This window comes from Saccoglossus kowalevskii, chromosome 4, assembly GCF_978046115.1.
Source record: "Saccoglossus kowalevskii chromosome 4, keSacKowa6.1, whole genome shotgun sequence".
NCBI lineage: Eukaryota > Metazoa > Hemichordata > Enteropneusta > Harrimaniidae > Saccoglossus > Saccoglossus kowalevskii.
In genome coordinates, this window is record NC_140644.1 from 43,073,336 (window position 1) to 43,094,470 (window position 21,135).

The 21,135-nt window shown below is 34.0% G+C and overlaps 1 protein-coding gene across 5 annotated transcripts in view; it reads left to right on the forward strand.

Annotated features, from left to right (window-relative positions):
• The window catches only part of LOC102800695 (uncharacterized), an 83,300-nt gene that overhangs the window by 54,705 nt on the left and 7,460 nt on the right, over positions 1-21,135 (forward strand). For all 5 annotated transcript variants that reach the window (XM_085498149.1, XM_085498152.1, XM_085498150.1 and 2 more), the window contains 4 exons: positions 10,043-10,293; positions 15,312-15,747; positions 19,839-19,894; positions 20,508-20,687. In XM_085498149.1, coding sequence (XP_085354275.1) covers positions 10,043-10,293; positions 15,312-15,747; positions 19,839-19,894; positions 20,508-20,687 — 923 coding nt within the window. The remainder of the gene's footprint in view (positions 1-10,042; positions 10,294-15,311; positions 15,748-19,838; positions 19,895-20,507; positions 20,688-21,135) is intronic.

Sequence of the window (21,135 nt, forward strand, 5' to 3'; positions counted from 1 at the left end):
TTTGACTCCCATGTGCGAAGCACAAAATGGGAGTCTTTGCGGTTAGTGTGTCTGTATGGGTGTGTGTGTACGTGTGTCCGTCTGTTCCACTGATATCTCAAGAACCATTCATCAGTTTTTGATGAAACTTGGTGCATAGATGCTCTGGGCTAATGCAGATTTGATTAGGTTTTGGTAAAATTTCATGCATATTAATTACCTAATTTGCATGATAATAAGCTAATTTTTAGCTGTTCCATGACTGTTCCATTGTTATCTAAAGAACCACTTATTGGATTTTGATGAAACTTGGTACATGGATGCTCTGAACTAATGCTTGGTTTTGATTATTTTTTGGTAAAAATTACCTAATTACTAATTACCTAATTTGCATAATGATTAGTCAATTTTCGTTTTTTCCACTAATATCTCAAGTACTAATCATCACATTTCAATGAAACTTGGTACATAGATGTCATAAGATACTGCACAGACCTGATAGTTTTTAGGGTAATGTCAGTGCATATTAATTACCTAATTTGCATAATTAATTAATTTTCAGCTTTTGATGTTTCAAGTAGTAAGCATTACATTTCAATGAAACTTGGTACATAGATACTTAAGGACTATGCAGAGATTGTTTGTTTTGGAATAAATATTTGTGCATATTAATTACCTAATTTGCATAATTAGTTAATTTTCAGCTTTCCCACAGATATCTCAAGTACTAATTATCACATTGCAATGAAACTTGGTACATAGATTCTTTAGGACTATCCAGAGACCTGATTAGCTTTAGGGTTAATAATTGTGTATATTAATTACCTACTTTGCATAATTAATTAATTTTCAGCTTTCACACTGATTTCTCAAGTACTAATCATCACATTTCAATGAAACTTTGTACATGGATGCTGTAGGACAATAGACAGACCTGGATAATTGTGGGTTAAAATCTGTACATATTAATTACTAATTTACATAATTAACCACTTTTATCTAAAGTACTAATTATTCCATTTCAATGAAACTTAGTGCAAAGATGCTCTAGGACAATGTACAAACCTGATTAGTTTGGGGTTAAAATCTGTTTATATTAATTCCCTAATTAGCATAATAATTTATAAATTTGTTTGGTTCCAATCAAATTTCAATAAAACTTGGTACATAGATGGTCTGTTACATTGCACAGACCTCATTAGTTTTCCATTAAAATCTGTTCATATTAATTTTCTGATTTGCATTATTAGTTTTTGGCTTTTCCATCACTATCACTATCTCTGACAAGTAATTTTGAATTATATTTAATGTGTCTCCAATACTCTCAGCACATGGGAGTTCTTTCTAAGCTTTCTTTGATTGCTGATTATTTTTAGTGGAATTTACTTACTCTGTAACTTGTATAATAATTGTTCAGACTGAATAACAACTTATTTGACATTTTTTGAGGAATGAGCAATAGCCATTTTATCTGCCAACGTATTCACAAATATCTTTTTTAATTTGTTATCAAAAGATCATAATTTATCATTGCCTACAAGTTCTGATAACATTTTTGAAAAATATAGTGGAGCTTTTGGGGCTTAAACTTTACAGTGGCATTGTTGTGTTTGCTTTGGTGCCCCAAGTTGTTTCTTATATTATCCTTGTATGCTGAGACATTTTTTATCAAGTTTGGTCTTGAAACTAGGTGCCTCCCTTGTTTATTTTGGAAATAGCATGAACCTACTACATGGGAATAGTAACAAACGTTGTCTTTTTGAATTATTGAATTCAATATTTTTTGTGCTACTGGGTATTACGCTGATTGTTTCAATCAACGTAGCATTTCAGTATATTTCAGTTTAAGTCCTAAACTGCATAGTAATACAAAATCTGATTTTTCAAATATAAGATTTCTTAAGCCCAGCTTAAGGAGTTACTATGCAACCAGTGGTGATCAGTTACACAAGTGTAGGGGAAAAAATGCAAGCGTCTTGAGGGAGGTGAAAAGTCAAATAAAAACAGCTGCTGGTTAATTTCTAATTAGCTCCCCCTAGGTATTTGTACTTGCTGAGATAGTTTGGATATTTGATATTTTATTTGTAGTAATTACCGTAAAATCTGTATTAGAAGCCGCATCCCTAATAGAAGTCGCACCCATTCTTTTTGAATAATTGAGAACCAAAAATTCATCATTTCTCATATGTGTAGATGCTCTAATAGAAGCCGCATTCCCTTTGTTGCATTGTACCATTTTAATAGAAGCCTCGGCTTCTAATACAGATTTTACAGTACTACTGTAGGTTTGTTTTGCTGTAGTCACTGTATTACTGACCCACTTTTTGCTATGTTTGTGTTGGTTGGATTCTAAGTGATGTTCCTCCTACTGAGGTGAATGATGTTTTGATAGTATAGTAAGTCTTACAACTCAATGGGATACTGTGGTTGCACTAAGTTTGACTGAATTATGAGGTAATCCGAGCTTCAGTTTGTTTTATCTTAAGTTGTGAAAAAAAATTTTGTAGTTGATATCATAATAATTACCATGGTACATTGTCATGTAAATATGTAAAAAGAATAACTTCTTCACGTCATGAACTTGGTGTGGCGTCTGCATAGAGTGATATGCCTGTGCATGTTAGATTACCATGTGTTCTACACACTATTCAGGTTCTATAATATTCCCTTTGCAGAGAGTAAGGACTACCCTAAACCATCACTCTCACAAATCAAAAGCATTAAGAGTGAATTATCACTGCCAATGCATACAATTTAAAAAAATTGAAAATTTCAAGCTTACCAAGCAGTTAACAAAAACTTTGTTTTGAACATAAACAAAGAAAAAATAAGTGTTTTCACTTATATTAATATTTGCTGAAAAGACTTTTTGGGTGTTTTTTATTTCCACTGATATTTGACGAGTTGAATGTGAAATATAAAAAAAAAGGTATATTCACAGGACTTTATTTTCACAGAATCATTCCTTCAGTGAAAATAGCGAAAATGAATTTCAATAAAATAAATAAAGTATTTTACAGTAAACCAAAAATTGTTGTGTACAGAATCATTAAATTATTATGTTGACTGTAGAAACCTTAACTAATAGAGCAAGTATGGTATGTGTAAGTTTTATTGATATCATAACAGTATTGCATTCCACTGGCTTAAAGTGGCATATATTTGAGTTGGAGATGAATCTATGCATGTCTTCCTGTTCACACTATCCCACATTCTTCATCCAGTGAGATGCTATGAGGAAATTCATTTTTGTTGCGTTACAAAATTTGAGATATATTGTGACTGATTAACCATTGGCAGTATTTTATATCTTGGATACTGTTTGTTCTAGTCTGCTTCCTTGTAACATGTGCTTAATAGACTCGGTGTAAACATTCCAAACACTTTCCATTCCCAGTGGAACCTGCATAGTTTTGTAATCAAATCCTAATGGTATATTCAATTGGAGTGAAATTACTGTTTTCAGCTATAGTATGCAATGTGGAACTGTCGCGTTTTTGACATGTGTGTATTATAGCATACATGTATTTATTGTCTAAATCTGACATGTGTGTATTATAGCATACATGTATTTATTGTCTAAATCTGACAATAATTATTTCAATATTTGTAAATTAGTAGATTTGTTTTCACTGTAAATTTATTTGGGGAGAAATAATGTCAAACATTTTGTCTCTAAATATTTTGTAATACTTGTTAGGTGATGTACATGATTTGTTTTCACCCTATGTTGCCATGCAAAATGTTAAGATATTAAGATATTTTCTTGCCATAGGAAATAAATAAATAAATGCTCTTGGAAATTAGTATAATGACCCAATAACGTTAGCTCACTTTCTTTATCCTTGTAACACGACATATATAAAAATATATTACTGGTATATAATTTTTGCTGATATAAATTTACTAAATGGAAACCAAATGTTTAGAAATGAAACCTTTCTTAAACCAATTCTTGTATATAAACCCAGAAATGAAATGCACATACCGAGCTTGCATCTCCAATATAGAGACGCATGTAATCTATCAATTTCATTAAAGGGTGGTGGTCATGTGTGTTTGAATATCCTAAAAACAATGTATATTTTACATGTTGTGTAAGTCACTATGAGTTCCATATCCCATAGAACTTGCCAATTATATTTACACAACACGAAGATTTATTTAACATTTACCGGTAAATACTAGTTCCACTCTTGTTTGTTTTTTTTTCAGAATATTTTTACATATATCTTGTTATTATTTTAAAACTTATTTTTGCTTTACTTATCCTATCCTATGTAAATCTTTTTATACGGCGACATTAAAGTTCTTATTATTATTATGGAACATGACGACGACCACCGCCCTTCAATTATATACAAGATCATTCAAATATGACTTATTTCAATTGTAGACATGCCTCTGTCATTTATGTGAGTGCTACTAATAGAGCAAATACGATAGCAGTTCTCACTTGCTTGATATAAATTTAATTTTTAATACTGTCAATTTTATTTTTGCTTCTCTGTTTTGGGGAAAACGTATTGTTGATAAAATCAGTTTATTAATTTTAGCACTTTAGTCATTTTACGTCTGAATCAAAATGTGAACTGTGAAGTCCCAAACCATGCTTCGCATATAACTGTACAAGTCATAACTTTGTCATTAAATATACATACATGCATGCATGCAGCGTTGTAATTATTTTTTCATTATTTATTACTAATAGTAATATTATGGCTTGAAGCTGCAAAATATGTAAAGTAATATATATATATATATTATATATATATATATATATATATATATATATATATTTTACAATAATATAGACTTTCAAACCACCCATTTTAATTACCTTGCCCGTACCATCAAAGATGGAAGGGAAAGGTATATTAAGGGAAAATTTTTGTCCGGCGTTGTCGTTGTTGTCGTCGTCGTCGTTAATAATTGTTATTGTGTGCATAATAACTTTACTAATTCTATTCCAAACTTTATCAAACTTGGTCACCTTATTCATCAGTATGAAGTCTTCCCTGAGTTTGAACAACAGATGTCCTGTATGAAAATATCATGCAAAAATTGAGAAAATCTGATAAAATATTTTGACTGTTTCTACTTGACTGATCACTGGTGATACACCTCAAAGGTCACTGATCTCAGTGGAAATATGCATTGTTGTATGTGTTCAATGAAGCAAATGATTTATCTTGTAATAATATCCTTGGTAATGTATCTCAGAATCCCATACTGGGTTTCAAAACCAACTCATGGAGAGATTGCACAGTCTGATACACATTTGCAAACCTACCAATAAAATCTTTACAGAAAACAAGATGTCAGAAAATCAATATAAGCACTCCTATGAACTGGGTGCCTAACTTTGATCAAGATCTGAAGCTAATAGAAAATCTGTTTAGTTCAAAGTTATCAAATCAAAAATAATACATAAAAAAATACATTAAAAGCAAAACATTTCATCCACATTTTAAAAAGAAAATTATTCTAAAATATATGTATTCTGTTTTTGACAAACAGTTCATTCGACAAATGAAAACTCACAGGAATATGTTTCAGCTATTAGAACAGAATGATAGAGTTTTTATAATACTAGTTTAAAAACGCACTTCAAAGATTGCAGTGTTTGAAGATGTAGATTCTCAGGAGGCAACAGTACTGTTGACTTCTCCCTCCACTGGACACCAACTAACTATTTAAGTTGATTTGCATACAAAGCAGAGCTTGCAACATGATAGCTATTCATAAAGGATGTTTTTTTTTACTTTTCATATAATACAGTAGTCACACAATGAGGCAGTTCATATTTGTCTCAGTGAATCATTAATTTTTGACAGACACCTGTACAAAATACTTGGACTAAAGCCAGCTAAATTTTTAGCTCCGCTGTCAACTTTGTCGAGCGAAGCTTATCATATGAGTGATTGTCCGTCGTCGTCCGATGTCCGTGTCAATGTTTTAAATTTTCGACTTCTTCTTAAAACTACAAGTCTGAATGCTTTGATACTTGGTGTATATGTACCTTGGGTAGACCTCTCTCAGATTTGTTCATTTCATGATCATATCTTCAATTCTCTAATTTTGGTGAATATTTTTGTCATTTTTGGTAAAAAGTGATATTTTCGACTTCTTGTTAAAAACCGCAAGTCCAATTGCGTTGATATTACATATATAGGTACTACATGTGGACCTCTCTCAGATTTGTTCATTTTGTAATGATATCATCAATTCTCTAATTTTGGTGAATATTTTTGTCATTTTTAGTAAAAAGTTATATTTTTGACTTCTTGTTAAAAACCGCAAGTCCAGTTGCTTTGATATTACATATATAGGTACTACATGTTGACCTCTCTCAGATTTGTTCATTTTGTAATGATATCTTGAATTCTCTAATTTTGGTGAATATTTTTGTCATTTTTGGTAAAAAGTGATATTTTCGACTTCTTGTTAAAAAAGACAAGTCCAATTGCTTTGATATTACATATATAGGTACTACATGTGGACCTCTCTCAGATTTGTTCATTTTGTAATGATATCTTTAATTCTCTAAATTTGGTGAATATTTTTGTCATTTTTGGTAAAAAGTGATACTTTCGACTTCTTGTTAAAAACCACAAGTTCAATTGCTTTGATATTACATATATAGGTACTACATGTGGACCACTTTCAAATTTGTTCATTTCATAATGATATCTTTAATTTTCTAATTTTGGTGAATATTTTTGTCATTTTTGGTAAAAAGTGATATTTTCAACTTCTTGTTAGAAACTGCAAGTCCAATTGCTTTGATATTACATATATAGATACTACATATGGACCACTCTCAAATTTGTTCATTTCATGATATCTTCAATTCTCTAATTTTGATGAATATTTTTGTCGTTTTTGGTAAAAAATGATGTTTTCTTCTTGTTAAAAACCACAATCATTTATGGTCAAAAATGATATTTTTGAATTCTTGTTGAAAACAGCAAGTCCCATTGCATTGATACTATGCATATTGTTCATTTTCTAATGATGTCTTCAGTTCTTTAATCGAAATGTGCATTGCTAACAGCGGAGCTATCTCAGCCGACAGGCTGCTTGTTCTGTTATCTTGCATGTTTTATGAATCTATTCACATCTAAATGCAGCACTTTTTTTTGCAATGAGACATTTGTTTTTATCCTAAAATATCTGAATTACTTTGAATAAAGCTGGAAATTATGTTCCTTAAAATAATTAAACAAATAAGGCACCAATGTTTTTGTAAGATATTTACATCTTTTAAGGACATTCGTTAGACTGATTCCCCACTGTTGGTTCAACCCCAAAACTTGTTTGTATTCAAAATTAATTATGACAATGCATATTTATATTGAAACAAACTATGATAAAGGGAATTATATTATATAACAAAGGGCAAGGTCACCAGAGTTCAACTATGTTTTTTTGGTTTGTTAATATTTTGATGTGCCTGCATTTTCACAATTGTAAAAAAAAACATTATGTTGATCAGTATTTACATAATATATATTATCCAAACATCAATTTATTGATATATTGTTTATTAGATAAAATTTCAGTCAAAATTTTGTAATTTTAAGCCAATATATTAATCAAAGAATCATGTCTTGCTCATAGGATGAAGATTTATTTATGTTGATAGACAGGTGTGTTGTTTTATTTGTGATGGAGGGGGGGGGGGGTGAGAGAAGGCTCCCCTAACTTGCCAATGGTTAGCCATTTTGTTTCAAATATCTTAATGATGATATCACAGGCATGGAGAAACATTTGGTTTGTGTATTGGTACTTCCTGTGTATTAGCAGCTGATTCCCACTGATTGTACTGTAACTCAGGATCATATTACACCGTATCTTCCTGTTCCCATTTGGCACTGCATACAAGATATATTAATGAGATGAACTCCGCTGTCTGACTAGCAGACATACAGTATTGAGGCCCCATAGAGTAGACTAGTGTTTTATATACATCACTACAATGCAGCTGTGGAGACCAAGATTATCGCTTTCCACGATTCATCTCAGAATCAGACTCAGCACTAAAGGTGCTCTCAGTAAACTTTATATTCGCACTTCTGGCAAATGGACAAAGGTTAATATTGGTATGGTTATCTCATTCATCCATATTTTTCATCAATATCTTCATTAATATTTTATTGTACTAGTTCCAGTGTTTATTTTTTTCTGCTCATTATAATAATTATGTTTCTTTGTTTTGTCAAGATATTTTTTCCTGTGGGAAAAATTGCTGAATCTGTCATCAATTGTGTGAGTGTTTCATCAGTGAGATTACCCGGCAATATTGGTCTAGATTTGCTAAATTTCAAGGAAATGTAACCAAATCCTAAATTTTGTGATCAGTATTATATATTATTTCTGCTTTCTTATTTTAGTTTTTAAAAAAACAGTCATTGTGCTTTCATTTTCCGTATAGTCTATAAATATTAATGTCACTGCTGGCTGATTACATTTTTTATTCTCATTCATCATTGCACTGGCACTTATCCAAGTTACAGTCCCTGTAGGTTTCACTAGTAAATTTAATTTTTGGTGGATTTTTTTGTTTTAAGAGTCCTATTTGAGTTTGTTTGTTTGCTATTTACTGATGCGTAGCTAACCTGTATAGTGTATAGTTTGTATTACTGTCCTGCTGTGCATAAGATTAAATGGGTTTCCTGTACAGCTGTGTAAAATGGAGGCTTTATAGTATGTTAGATCAATTACCACTGGTAGTATTAAATATATTGATTTTGACACAAATTTTCCACCCCTGTGTGGTCCATATTATTGGCTGGTTTCTAAATCCACTGGAGAACAAAATGTTCCTATCATATTCCTGCAATAGAAGAAACACACCTTGGATAATAAGTGAGCCAAAATTCTATTTATTTTTCTCATATGTGTCAGGGCAATATTCATGACAACAATTTCTCCTGTTTTTCATTCAATTCGGACTATTAAAGTGAAAATAATGTACTTGTCTCAACATGTCATACCTTATTTTAACTGTTCTGACTCATATAAGCAATACCAGCAATACAACATTATACATTTTCATCAAGTCTGAGTGAGAACAGAATTAATAATAATTTGTTTTAGCAAGGATGATATAATAAATTATACCAGAAAGTTCTAAAAACATGTCCACATGTTTTGAATAACATTGCATTATACACTGCAGACTTGTATTGACTCATTGAATGTATAGTATTGTTTGTGTTATGTCAATACATCCTACTGTATTGTCCCTGGTTGAACATGGTAATATTTGTATCATGTTTACTATACCTCCATATGGTGATTGGTGGTACAGAGTACCAATGGTGCGTATCCTGGTTAGTTTTGTTAAAATGAGGAATATGGTTAGTGCACAATGTTCATGTTTCCCTCTATGTAAGTTATTTATTTTCAAGACCCAGTTTTGAATAGTCACTAGTTATTATTACTAATTAAGTCTGAATAAGAGTATTTTTTTAGCAGCTGTCCACCCAGTATTATGCAAATTAAATATATTTAATACACTACATTAGAATGAAAATTATTTAGATTATGTATCTGTGGTTTTCATCAGTATTTAGGAAGGAATGTGCCTTGTTTCAATTTCTGGAAGGTCACTGAATGCCAGATATTATTCAATAGGTGACAGTGAGTGGTTAATGAGCAATCATAAAAAAATGTGGAGCAGAATCAGTTGTTTCCAGTAAAGCATATCACTCTTTGCACATTGAATTTCAGTGTAATGTGTTTGCATTCATTGTGTGTGTCACATAACCCCCATACTAAACACAATGCAATAACATAACTCATGCATTACCAGTATTCATACCTGGTTCATACCTGAAAATTCAGAAAAATACAGAGTTGTGAAAAATTCTGGTTCAGAGCAAAATTATGTTGAACAATTAAAATCTGTTAAAGAGCGGTGGTTGCCATGTGTCCTGTTCGATATGGGACTTATAGCAACGTACACAATGTGTACGAAATGTATTGTTTGTTTACATGGAATTCAAACATGCAAAGTGCGTCGACCACTGCTCTTTTAAAAAGTCTTTCTTCATAGATCACAGTAGAGAGAAGAGCAGACCTTTAAAAGTGAAACCACCATCATCTACTGCAACACCTGCATCCAGCAGTCAACCAGATTTGCTAACAGCGACCATTGCCGCTGAAAATGTGTCAAAAGAAGTAGAGCGATTAGAAGCCTTATGTGAAGCTAGAACCAAAGAATTAACAATCATGAAATTGCAGTTGAAAAATGGGCTTACTGGTTTTGATGCCATGAGCACAGTAGTAAAGTATTTTGCACAACGGGTAAGCATCAATGTTTTGTCTAGACCAGTGCAATCTTTCTCACATGTAATCAAGAGATAAAATAATAATCATGGTTCATACCGATCGCACATTCATTAATGAAGAAAGCAATACAGAGTGATGATTGATATGTAATTTTTGGTTTAAATTTATCCAATTTTTTGGGATGCCATTTTTTTTAGCTCCGCTGTCGACTTTGTCGAGCGGAGCTTATCATATGAGTGATTGTCCGTCGTCGTCGTTGTCCGTGTCAATGTTTTACTTTTTCGACTTCTTCTTGAAAAATACAAGCCTGAATGCTTTGATACTTTGTGTATATGTACCTTGGGTAGACCTCTCTTAGGTTTGTTCATTTCATGTTGATATCTTCAATTCTCTAATTTTGGTGAATATTTTTATCATTTTTGGTAAAAAGTGATATTTTCGACTTCTTGTTAAAAACCGCAAGTCCAATTGCTTTGATACTACATATATAGGTACTACATGTGAACCTCTCTCAGATTTGTTCATTTCGTGATGATATCTTCAATTTTCTAATTTTGGTGAATATTTTTGTAATTTTTGGTAAAAAGTGATATTTTCGACTTCTTGTTAAAAACCAATAGTTCAATTGCTTTGATATTACATATATAGATACTACATGTAGACCTTTCTCAGATTTGTTCATTTCGTGATGATATCTTCAATTCTCTAATTTTGGTGAATATTTTTGTCATTTTTGGTAAAAAGTGATATTTTCGACTTCTTGTTAAAAACCGCAAGTCCAATTGCTTTGATACTACATATATAGGTACTACATGTGGACCTCTCTCAGATTTGTTAGCTCCGCTATCGACTTTGTCGAGCGGAGCTTATCATATGAGTGATTGTCCGTCGTCGTCGTCCGTCGTCGTCGTTCGTGTCAATGTTTTACTTTTTCGACTTCTTCTTGAAAACTACAAGCCTGAATGCTTTGATACTTGGTGTATATGTACCTTGGGTAGACCTCTCTTAGGTTTGTTCATTTCATGTTGATATCTTCAATTCTCTAATTTTGGTGAATATTTTTGTCATTTTTGGTAAAAAGTGATATTTTCGACTTCTTGTTAAAAACCGCAAGTGCAATTGCTTTGATATTACATATATAGGTACTACATGTGGACCTCTCTCAGATTTGTTCATTTTGTAATGATATCTTTAATTCTCTAATTTTGGTGAATATTTTTATCATTTTTGGTAAAAAGTGATATTTTCGACTTCTTGTTAAAAACCGCAAGTCCAATTGCTTTGATACTACATATATAGGTACTACATGTGAACCTCTCTCAGATTTGTTCATTTCGTGATGGTATCTTCAATTCTCTAATTTTGGTGAATATTTTTGTAATTTTTGGTAAAAAGTGATATTTTCGACTTCTTGTTAAAAACCAATAGTTCAATTGCTTTGATATTACATATTTAGATACTACATGTAGACCTTTCTCAGATTTGTTCATTTCGTGATGGTATCTTCGATTCTATAATTTTGGTGATCATTTTTGTCATTTTTGGTAAAAAGTGATATTTTCGACTTCTTGTTAAAAACCAATAGTTCAATTGCTTTGATATTACATATTTAGATACTACATGTAGACCTTTCTCAGATTTGTTCATTTCGTGATGGTATCTTCGATTCTATAATTTTGGTGATCATTTTTGTCATTTTTGGTAAAAAGTGATATTTTCGACTTCTTGTAAAAAACCAATAGTCTGATTGCTTTGATATTACATATATAGGTACTACATGTGGACCTCTCTCAGATTTGTTCATTTTGTGATGGTATCTTCAATTCTCTAATTTTGGTGAATATTTTTGTAATTTTTGGTAAAAAGTGATATTTTCGACTTGTTAAAAACCAAAAGTTCAATTGCTTTGATATTACTATATAAATACTACATGTAGACCTTTCTTAGATTTGTTCATTTCGTGATGATATCTTCAATTCTCTAATTTTGGTGAATATTTTGGTCATTTTTGGTAGAAAGTGATATTTTCGACTTCTTGTTAAAAACTGTAAGTCCGATTGCTTTGATACTATACATATTGTTCATTTTCTAATGATGTCTTCAGTTCTTTAATTGAAATGTGCATTGCTAACAGTGGAGCTATCTCAGCCGATAGGCTGCTTGTTCATTTTGTGATGATATCTTCAATTCTCTAATTTTGGTGAATATTTTTGTCATTTTTAGTAAAAAGTTATATTTTTGACTTCTTGTTAAAAACCACAAGTCCAATTGCTTTGATATTACATATATAGGTACTACATGTGGATCTCTCTCAGATTTGTTCATTTTGTAATAATATCTTCAATTCTCTAATTTTGGTGAATATTTTTGTCATTTTTGGTAAAAAGTCATATTTTCAACTTCTTGTTTAATATCTAAAGTCCGATTGCTTTGATATTACATGTATAGGTACTACATGTGGACCTCTCTCAGATTTGTTCATTTTGTGATGATATCTTCAATTCTCTAATTTTGGTGAATATTTTTGTAATTTTTGGTAAAAAGTGATATTTTCAACTTCTTGTTAAAAACCAAAAGTTCAATTGCTTTGATACTATACATATTGTTCATTTTCTAATGATGTCTTCAGTTCTTTAATTGAAATGTGCATTGCTAACAGCGGAGCTATCTCAGCCGATAGGCTGCTTGTTTTCAAATTTTATTGAAGGATGATTCCTTGCCAAGTAATTCCATATTACAGTGTACTTATTCTGTTTATTTCCAACATGTTATTCTTGCTACCTCATAAGGTTGCATACACTTTCTCTATTCTGTAGAGTAATACTTTGAGGTTATGTGAAAATTGAATTTGGGATGTCTATTAAATAAACATTTATTATTTGCACATCTTCAATTCTCTAATTTTGGTGAATATTTTTGTCATTTTTGGTAAAAAGTGATATTTTCGACTTCTTGTTAAAAACCGCAAGTCCAATTGCTTTGATACTACATATATAGGTACTACATGTGGACCTCTCTCAGATTTGTTAGCTCCGCTATCGACTTTGTCGAGCGGAGCTTATCATATGAGTGATTGTCCGTCGTCGTCGTCCGTCGTCGTCGTTCGTGTCAATGTTTTACTTTTTCGACTTCTTCTTGAAAACTACAAGCCTGAATGCTTTGATACTTGGTGTATATGTACCTTGGGTAGACCTCTCTTAGGTTTGTTCATTTCATGTTGATATCTTCAATTCTCTAATTTTGGTGAATATTTTTGTCATTTTTGGTAAAAAGTGATATTTTCGACTTCTTGTTAAAAACCGCAAGTGCAATTGCTTTGATATTACATATATAGGTACTACATGTGGACCTCTCTCAGATTTGTTCATTTTGTAATGATATCTTTAATTCTCTAATTTTGGTGAATATTTTTATCATTTTTGGTAAAAAGTGATATTTTCGACTTCTTGTTAAAAACCGCAAGTCCAATTGCTTTGATACTACATATATAGGTACTACATGTGAACCTCTCTCAGATTTGTTCATTTCGTGATGGTATCTTCAATTCTCTAATTTTGGTGAATATTTTTGTAATTTTTGGTAAAAAGTGATATTTTCGACTTCTTGTTAAAAACCAATAGTTCAATTGCTTTGATATTACATATTTAGATACTACATGTAGACCTTTCTCAGATTTGTTCATTTCGTGATGGTATCTTCGATTCTATAATTTTGGTGATCATTTTTGTCATTTTTGGTAAAAAGTGATATTTTCGACTTCTTGTTAAAAACCAATAGTTCAATTGCTTTGATATTACATATTTAGATACTACATGTAGACCTTTCTCAGATTTGTTCATTTCGTGATGGTATCTTCGATTCTATAATTTTGGTGATCATTTTTGTCATTTTTGGTAAAAAGTGATATTTTCGACTTCTTGTAAAAAACCAATAGTCTGATTGCTTTGATATTACATATATAGGTACTACATGTGGACCTCTCTCAGATTTGTTCATTTTGTGATGGTATCTTCAATTCTCTAATTTTGGTGAATATTTTTGTAATTTTTGGTAAAAAGTGATATTTTCGACTTGTTAAAAACCAAAAGTTCAATTGCTTTGATATTACTATATAAATACTACATGTAGACCTTTCTTAGATTTGTTCATTTCGTGATGATATCTTCAATTCTCTAATTTTGGTGAATATTTTGGTCATTTTTGGTAGAAAGTGATATTTTCGACTTCTTGTTAAAAACTGTAAGTCCGATTGCTTTGATACTATACATATTGTTCATTTTCTAATGATGTCTTCAGTTCTTTAATTGAAATGTGCATTGCTAACAGTGGAGCTATCTCAGCCGATAGGCTGCTTGTTCATTTTGTGATGATATCTTCAATTCTCTAATTTTGGTGAATATTTTTGTCATTTTTAGTAAAAAGTTATATTTTTGACTTCTTGTTAAAAACCACAAGTCCAATTGCTTTGATATTACATATATAGGTACTACATGTGGATCTCTCTCAGATTTGTTCATTTTGTAATAATATCTTCAATTCTCTAATTTTGGTGAATATTTTTGTCATTTTTGGTAAAAAGTCATATTTTCAACTTCTTGTTTAATATCTAAAGTCCGATTGCTTTGATATTACATGTATAGGTACTACATGTGGACCTCTCTCAGATTTGTTCATTTTGTGATGATATCTTCAATTCTCTAATTTTGGTGAATATTTTTGTAATTTTTGGTAAAAAGTGATATTTTCAACTTCTTGTTAAAAACCAAAAGTTCAAAAGGAGCTATCTCAGCCGATAGGCTGCTTGTTTTCAAATTTTATTGAAGGATGATTCCTTGCCAAGTAATTCCATATTACAGTGTACTTATTCTGTTTATTTCCAACATGTTATTCTTGCTACCTCATAAGGTTGCATACACTTTCTCTATTCTGTAGAGTAATACTTTGAGGTTATGTGAAAATTGAATTTGGGATGTCTATTAAATAAACATTTATTATTTGCACAGTGTTCACAATATAATATTCTTTGCTCTTAGCTGGAAGTTTTGTCAAATTTCCATGAGAAACAGTTATTGGAATTTGAAGAGGAAAAAACATCTATAGTTCAACAGTTAGATAAAAGAATAGATCAGTTGATTAGCAATGCTGACCAGCAAAAATGTGAACACGAGGAACAGTTGAGGAGATTAACTGAAACCTTGAATGATGAACACAACACTGAGGTGGAATCTTTAAACCAGGAACTCACCAAAAGAAATGTCATTCTTGAAAAGTTAGAAGAACAAGTTGAACAATTGAAGTGTGAAACAGAGCAACAAAAGTCTGAAATGGAGGACAAATTAAGAACACTAGAGGAGAAATTGAATGCAGAACACGCAACTGAAATTGAATCTATCAAAGAAGAACTGGAAAAACGATATGAGGAGGAGAAGCAGACCCTAAATGAGATGCAAGAAGTTGCTCTTCAAAAAGGTAGGTGAACATCTATATTAAAGTATTTTGAATTGACCTGTGTGCGCATGTCCAGACCTGTATCTTGGATGTGCCTTGGCTGATCGCATTTAAACTTCACACACACATATCCTATATATTGGGATACATATGCACATTCATTTGTGTCATGATCTGATTCAAAATGGCTGATTGGCGGCCATTTTGAAAAATGCATCAAAATCCAGCACTTCTGCCATTCCAGAACCAGATCTCTGTCATGTATTGATGAATTTCGTTCAAACTTGGTACATACCGTACTCGACCGCGTTAGCGCCCAGGGGCCTCAACTCAGAAAATCATGATTTTTTAGGGGTGGGCGCTTACCCGAGCACCCCCCTCGAAAAAGAGTGCAAATGAAAAATTTGATTCATCAAGTAACAGATTACGTCTTTGAGGGAAATCAAATTACGAAATTAGTTGAGTCGTCATTGATTTTCACAATGAAGAAACAGAAATGATCACAAAAAATATGCACATTTTATTACAATATTAATTAGGTACCACCAGAATTTATGAAATTAAAAACATTTGAGTCTGTTGGAACACAGTCGAAGTCAAAATTGTCATATTATCTCCACTGACGAAGGTGTTGGATCGTACGCAAACTTTCATCACAAATCACTTTCCGCCATGATGCATTTGCAGATTTCACCTGCAGTGGCGTCCTTTGACCTAATGTCAAGTTGGTTATTAACCAATCACAATGCTGTGTTGTACTGACGCAATTCTTCGGAAATTCCCGAAGACTTTCCGGTAACGCAATGCGGAAGTGAATTATCGATGTCGAAGTACGATCTGTTGGAATTGATTTCAGCGAATAAACGACATAGTTTTTCAAAAAAACTAGTAACTAGCCATTTTTGAGAGGTAAACTGAATATGGCATGAAATATTTATCGCATTTTACTTGTATTAACAGGTCATTGTCGAAGCGTAGTTTACGCACGGTTACCGTGTTCTACGCATTCACAACATGTTCACAACGGTCGATATCCATGCTGTATCATATAAAAACAATTACCAAGATTCGTTACGCAAGACCAAGTTTTAAATTAGTTGCATTTTGAAGGGGTGGGCGCTTTGCCGAATGTGCGCTTGCCCGGGCATGGGCGCTAACGCGGTCGAGTACGGTACATTGTACATTATGGGACTGTGATGCACAACATTTTGTTTTTCAGATGAGATTCAAAATGCCCAGTCATTTTGTTTTAATTATTATGGTTCCAGAGCTGTATTTATATAGTATTACTCACACTACACCATATAGCGCTGATGAACATCCAACCAACATATAACACAATTTTTAATTCGTTTATAAGGGCCCCTGCGGTCCTTCACTGGTGATGTTGGTTCCATCCGATGGAAGATTTTGAACATGTTTGAAATTTGGAACATACATCACTGGGCAAAATTATCTGTTGGATGTATGAAAGCAATGCACTGGTATGTGTTTTGTTCGTTACTCACTGGTGATGTTGGTTCCATCCGATGGAAGATTTTGAACATGTTTGAAATTTGGAACATACATCACTGGGCAAAATTATCTGTTGGATGTATGAAAGCAATGCACTGGTATGTGTTTTGTTCGTTACTCATGTGTTCTTTTATTCTCTCCTTGTCGGGCTCAAAGCATGTGTGAATAATATTATTCAGCCAATGTATCCTTGATGAGTGTGTCACAGAGTCATTGGGGAGACCAAAGCCACTGTACCTGTGATGAGTGTGTCACAGACTCATTGGGGAGACCAAAAGCCACTGCACCTGTAGTGAGTGTGCCACAGACTCATTGGGGAGACCAAAGCCACTGTACCTGTAGTGAGTGTGCCACAGACTCATTGGGGAGACCAAAGCCACTGTACCTGTGATGAGTGTGTCACAGACTCATTGGGGAGACCAAAAGCCACTGCACCTGTAGTGAGTGTGCCACAGACTCATTGGGGGAGACCAAAGCCACTGTACCTGTAGTGGGTGTGCCACAGACTCATTGGGGAGACCAAAGCCACTGTACCTGTGATGAGTGTGTCACAGACTCATAGGGGAGACCAAAGCCACTACCTGTGGTTGTGCCACAGACTCATTGGGGAGACCAAAAGCCACTGCATCTGTAGTGAGTGTGCCACAGACTCATTGGGGAGACCAAAGCCACTGTACCTGTGATGAGTGTGCCACAGACTCATTGGGGAGACCAAAGCCACTGTACCTGTGGTGAGTGTGCCACAGACTCATTGGGGAGACCAAAGCCACTGTACCTGTGGTGAGTGTGCCACAAACTCATTGGGGAGACCAAAGCCACTGTACTTGTAGTGAGTGTGCCACAGACTCATTGGGGAGACCAAAGCCACTGTACCTGTGGTGGTGAGTGTGCCACAGACTCATTGGGGAGACCAAAGCCACTGTACCTGTAGTGAGTGTGCCACAGACTCATTGGGGAGACCAAAGCTACTGTATCTGTGGTTAGTGTGCCACAGACTCATTGGGGAGACCAAAGCCACTGTACCTGTGGTTAGTGTGCCCCAGACTCATTGGGGAGACCAAAGCCACTCTACCTGTGGTGAGTGTGCCACAGACTCATTGGGAAGACCAAAGCCACTGTACCTGTGGTGGTGAGTGTGCCACAGATTCATTGGGGAGACCAAAGCCACTGTACCTGTGGTTAGTGTGCCACAGACTCATTGGGAAGATCAAAGCCATTGTACCTGTGGTGAGTGTGCCACAGACTCATTGGGGAGACCAAAGCCACTGTACCTGTGGTTAGTGTGCCACAGACTCATTGGGGAGAACAAAGCCACTGTACCTGTGGTTAGTGTGCCACAGACTCATTGGGAAGATCAAAGCCACTGTACCTGTGGTGAGTGTGCCACAGACTCATTGGGAAGATCAAAGCCACTGTACCTGTGGTTAGTGTGCCACAGACTCATTGGGGAGACCAAAGCCACTGTACCTGTGGTGAGTGTGCCACAGACTCATTGGGGAGACCAAAGCCACTGTACCTGTGGTGAGTGTGCCACAGACTCATTGGGGAGACCAAAGCCACTGTACCTGTGGTGAGTGTGCCACAGACTCATTGGGGAGACCAAAGCCACTGTACCTGTGGTGGTGAGTGTGCCACAGACTCATTGGGGAGACCAAAGCTACTGTATCTGTGGTTAGTGTGCCACAGACTCATTGGGGAGACCAAAGCCACTGTACCTGTGGTGAGTGTGCCACAGACTCATTGGGAAGACCAAAGCCACTGTACCTGTGGTGAGTGTGCCACAGACTCATTGGGGAGACCAAAGCCACTGTACCTGTGGTGAGTGTGCCACAGACTCATTGGGGAGACCAAAGCCACTGTACCTGTGGTGAGTGTGCCACAGACTCATTGGGGAGACCAAAGCCACTGTACCTGTGGTTAGTGTGCCACAGACTCGTTGGGGAGACCAAAGCCACTGTACCGGTGGTGAGTGTGCCACAGACTCGTTGAGGAGACCAAAGCCACTGTACCGGTGGTGAGTGTGCCACATACTCATTGGGGAGACCAAAGCCACTGTACCTGTAGTGAGTGTGCCACAGACTCATTGGGGAGACCAAAGCCACTGTACCTGTGGTGAGTGTGCCACAGACTCATTGGGGAGACCAAAGCCACTGTACCTGTGGTTAGTGTGCCACAGACATAAATTTTTCGTAAATAATCGCGAAAATAACGAAACTTCGTAAGAAAATAACAAAGTAGATAATGAAAAGTAATATATACCTTTGAAATAAAAAAATCAATTTTACGAGATTTTATTCCTGTCTTGTTTCCCTGTGCGATCTTACGTTTTGACGCCATTTTTTCCAATCAACCATGTGACAACAGGTGTGACCTATGACCTGCAATTGAATTCTGCAGCAGTAGACGGCCGTGCGAGATCGTGTAGACGGCAAATAAGCCGGTGAGCGGCTTTTAACGAAAACCCTGCATTCCTGTCACCCAAAACATTGGACGTGCTTGTATTCTCCTTATACAATAACATAACAGACAGGATTATGATTTTCTGTGCCTAGTTACATTACATGCATGCAAACAATAATGTTGAATTTCCATTTCAGCAATGTCAGACTATTCACAAAATCTTCAGAATATCAAAGCACAGCATAGGGAGGAGGTATGTATTTATAGTCACTAATTCCACTACATATGGAAAACATTTCTAGTCATCAATCTTACTCAGATTATTCATAGCTAAAACTGAGCTGAAAAAACGATATTGAACGCTGCATTGTTTGGTTTGTCGGCCTTTTCTTAGAGTGTACAGATAACTATCATGGCTAAATACTACAGTCAAAAACTAACTTGTTTTGGCTTCTTGATGTTTGATTTCTTTTTTTGTTGGTAATGACTTAATGATTTTCTCGGAATAATTAATGGTTTGAAATTACCTTTAGCCCTCAGTAACGAAAGAAAATAATATTCTTTTATGACCAAATTAAAAAAGTTATCCCACCATTGGTGGCTGGTGAAGGATTAGCAGAAACCCAGTATACAATGCACTGCAGTATTGACATACAATATATTGATGTAAATAAATTATTAGCAGATTAGCTAGTTACACGTATGATATTGTAAATGATATTCACATATTTGTACAGAGCTATTTGTTGTGTCTATGCAGGTAATTGTGTTACCTACATCATGTTTCCAATGAAGACTAACAAGGACATTAATATATGTTTGTCATCCTGTGATATATCCTGTTTTTCATAATTTAATGTTTTCAGTTGTCAGAGATGAGAAAGTTTAACACAGAAACACTCAAAGAGAAAGATGAGAAATATACCAAAGATAATAGCATATTAATAACTCAACACCAAGACGAAATAGAAGAAATTACCAAGGAATATACAACCAAAATAAAAAATATTACGACTGATTGTGAAAAGCAACTATTTCCACTCAAGGTATGATTTATATATTTCATGAAGTCATATACTACCTCTGTTGGAATTATCAAAATAGTAGGTTAACTAACCTGAGATGCTGATTCTCGGTTTTAAAAAAAGTTACTGTAGGTGTATAATATATTAGATAATGCATATTTTACAAGAAACTAATTTTTCTGAATTTTGTAGAACTGTAAAAATCATGAACTTTCTAAGCAGTAAAACTTTCAAATGGTTACTTTACTTTTATGCGTAAAGAAAACAGTATTCAGTAGCAAAAGTCACAATCGATGTATCAACCATGGCTTTGTTACTAGGCAACACAGAAGATGCCAACATGTACGCTTGTCTACATTGAACATATGAAGTGGTCACATTAAGCTGAAACTCCTGCTATTCATGAATAAATTTGTCAGTTTCATCTTAGCTAAATAAACAATGATACTGCTTGTATGTTTTCACATCT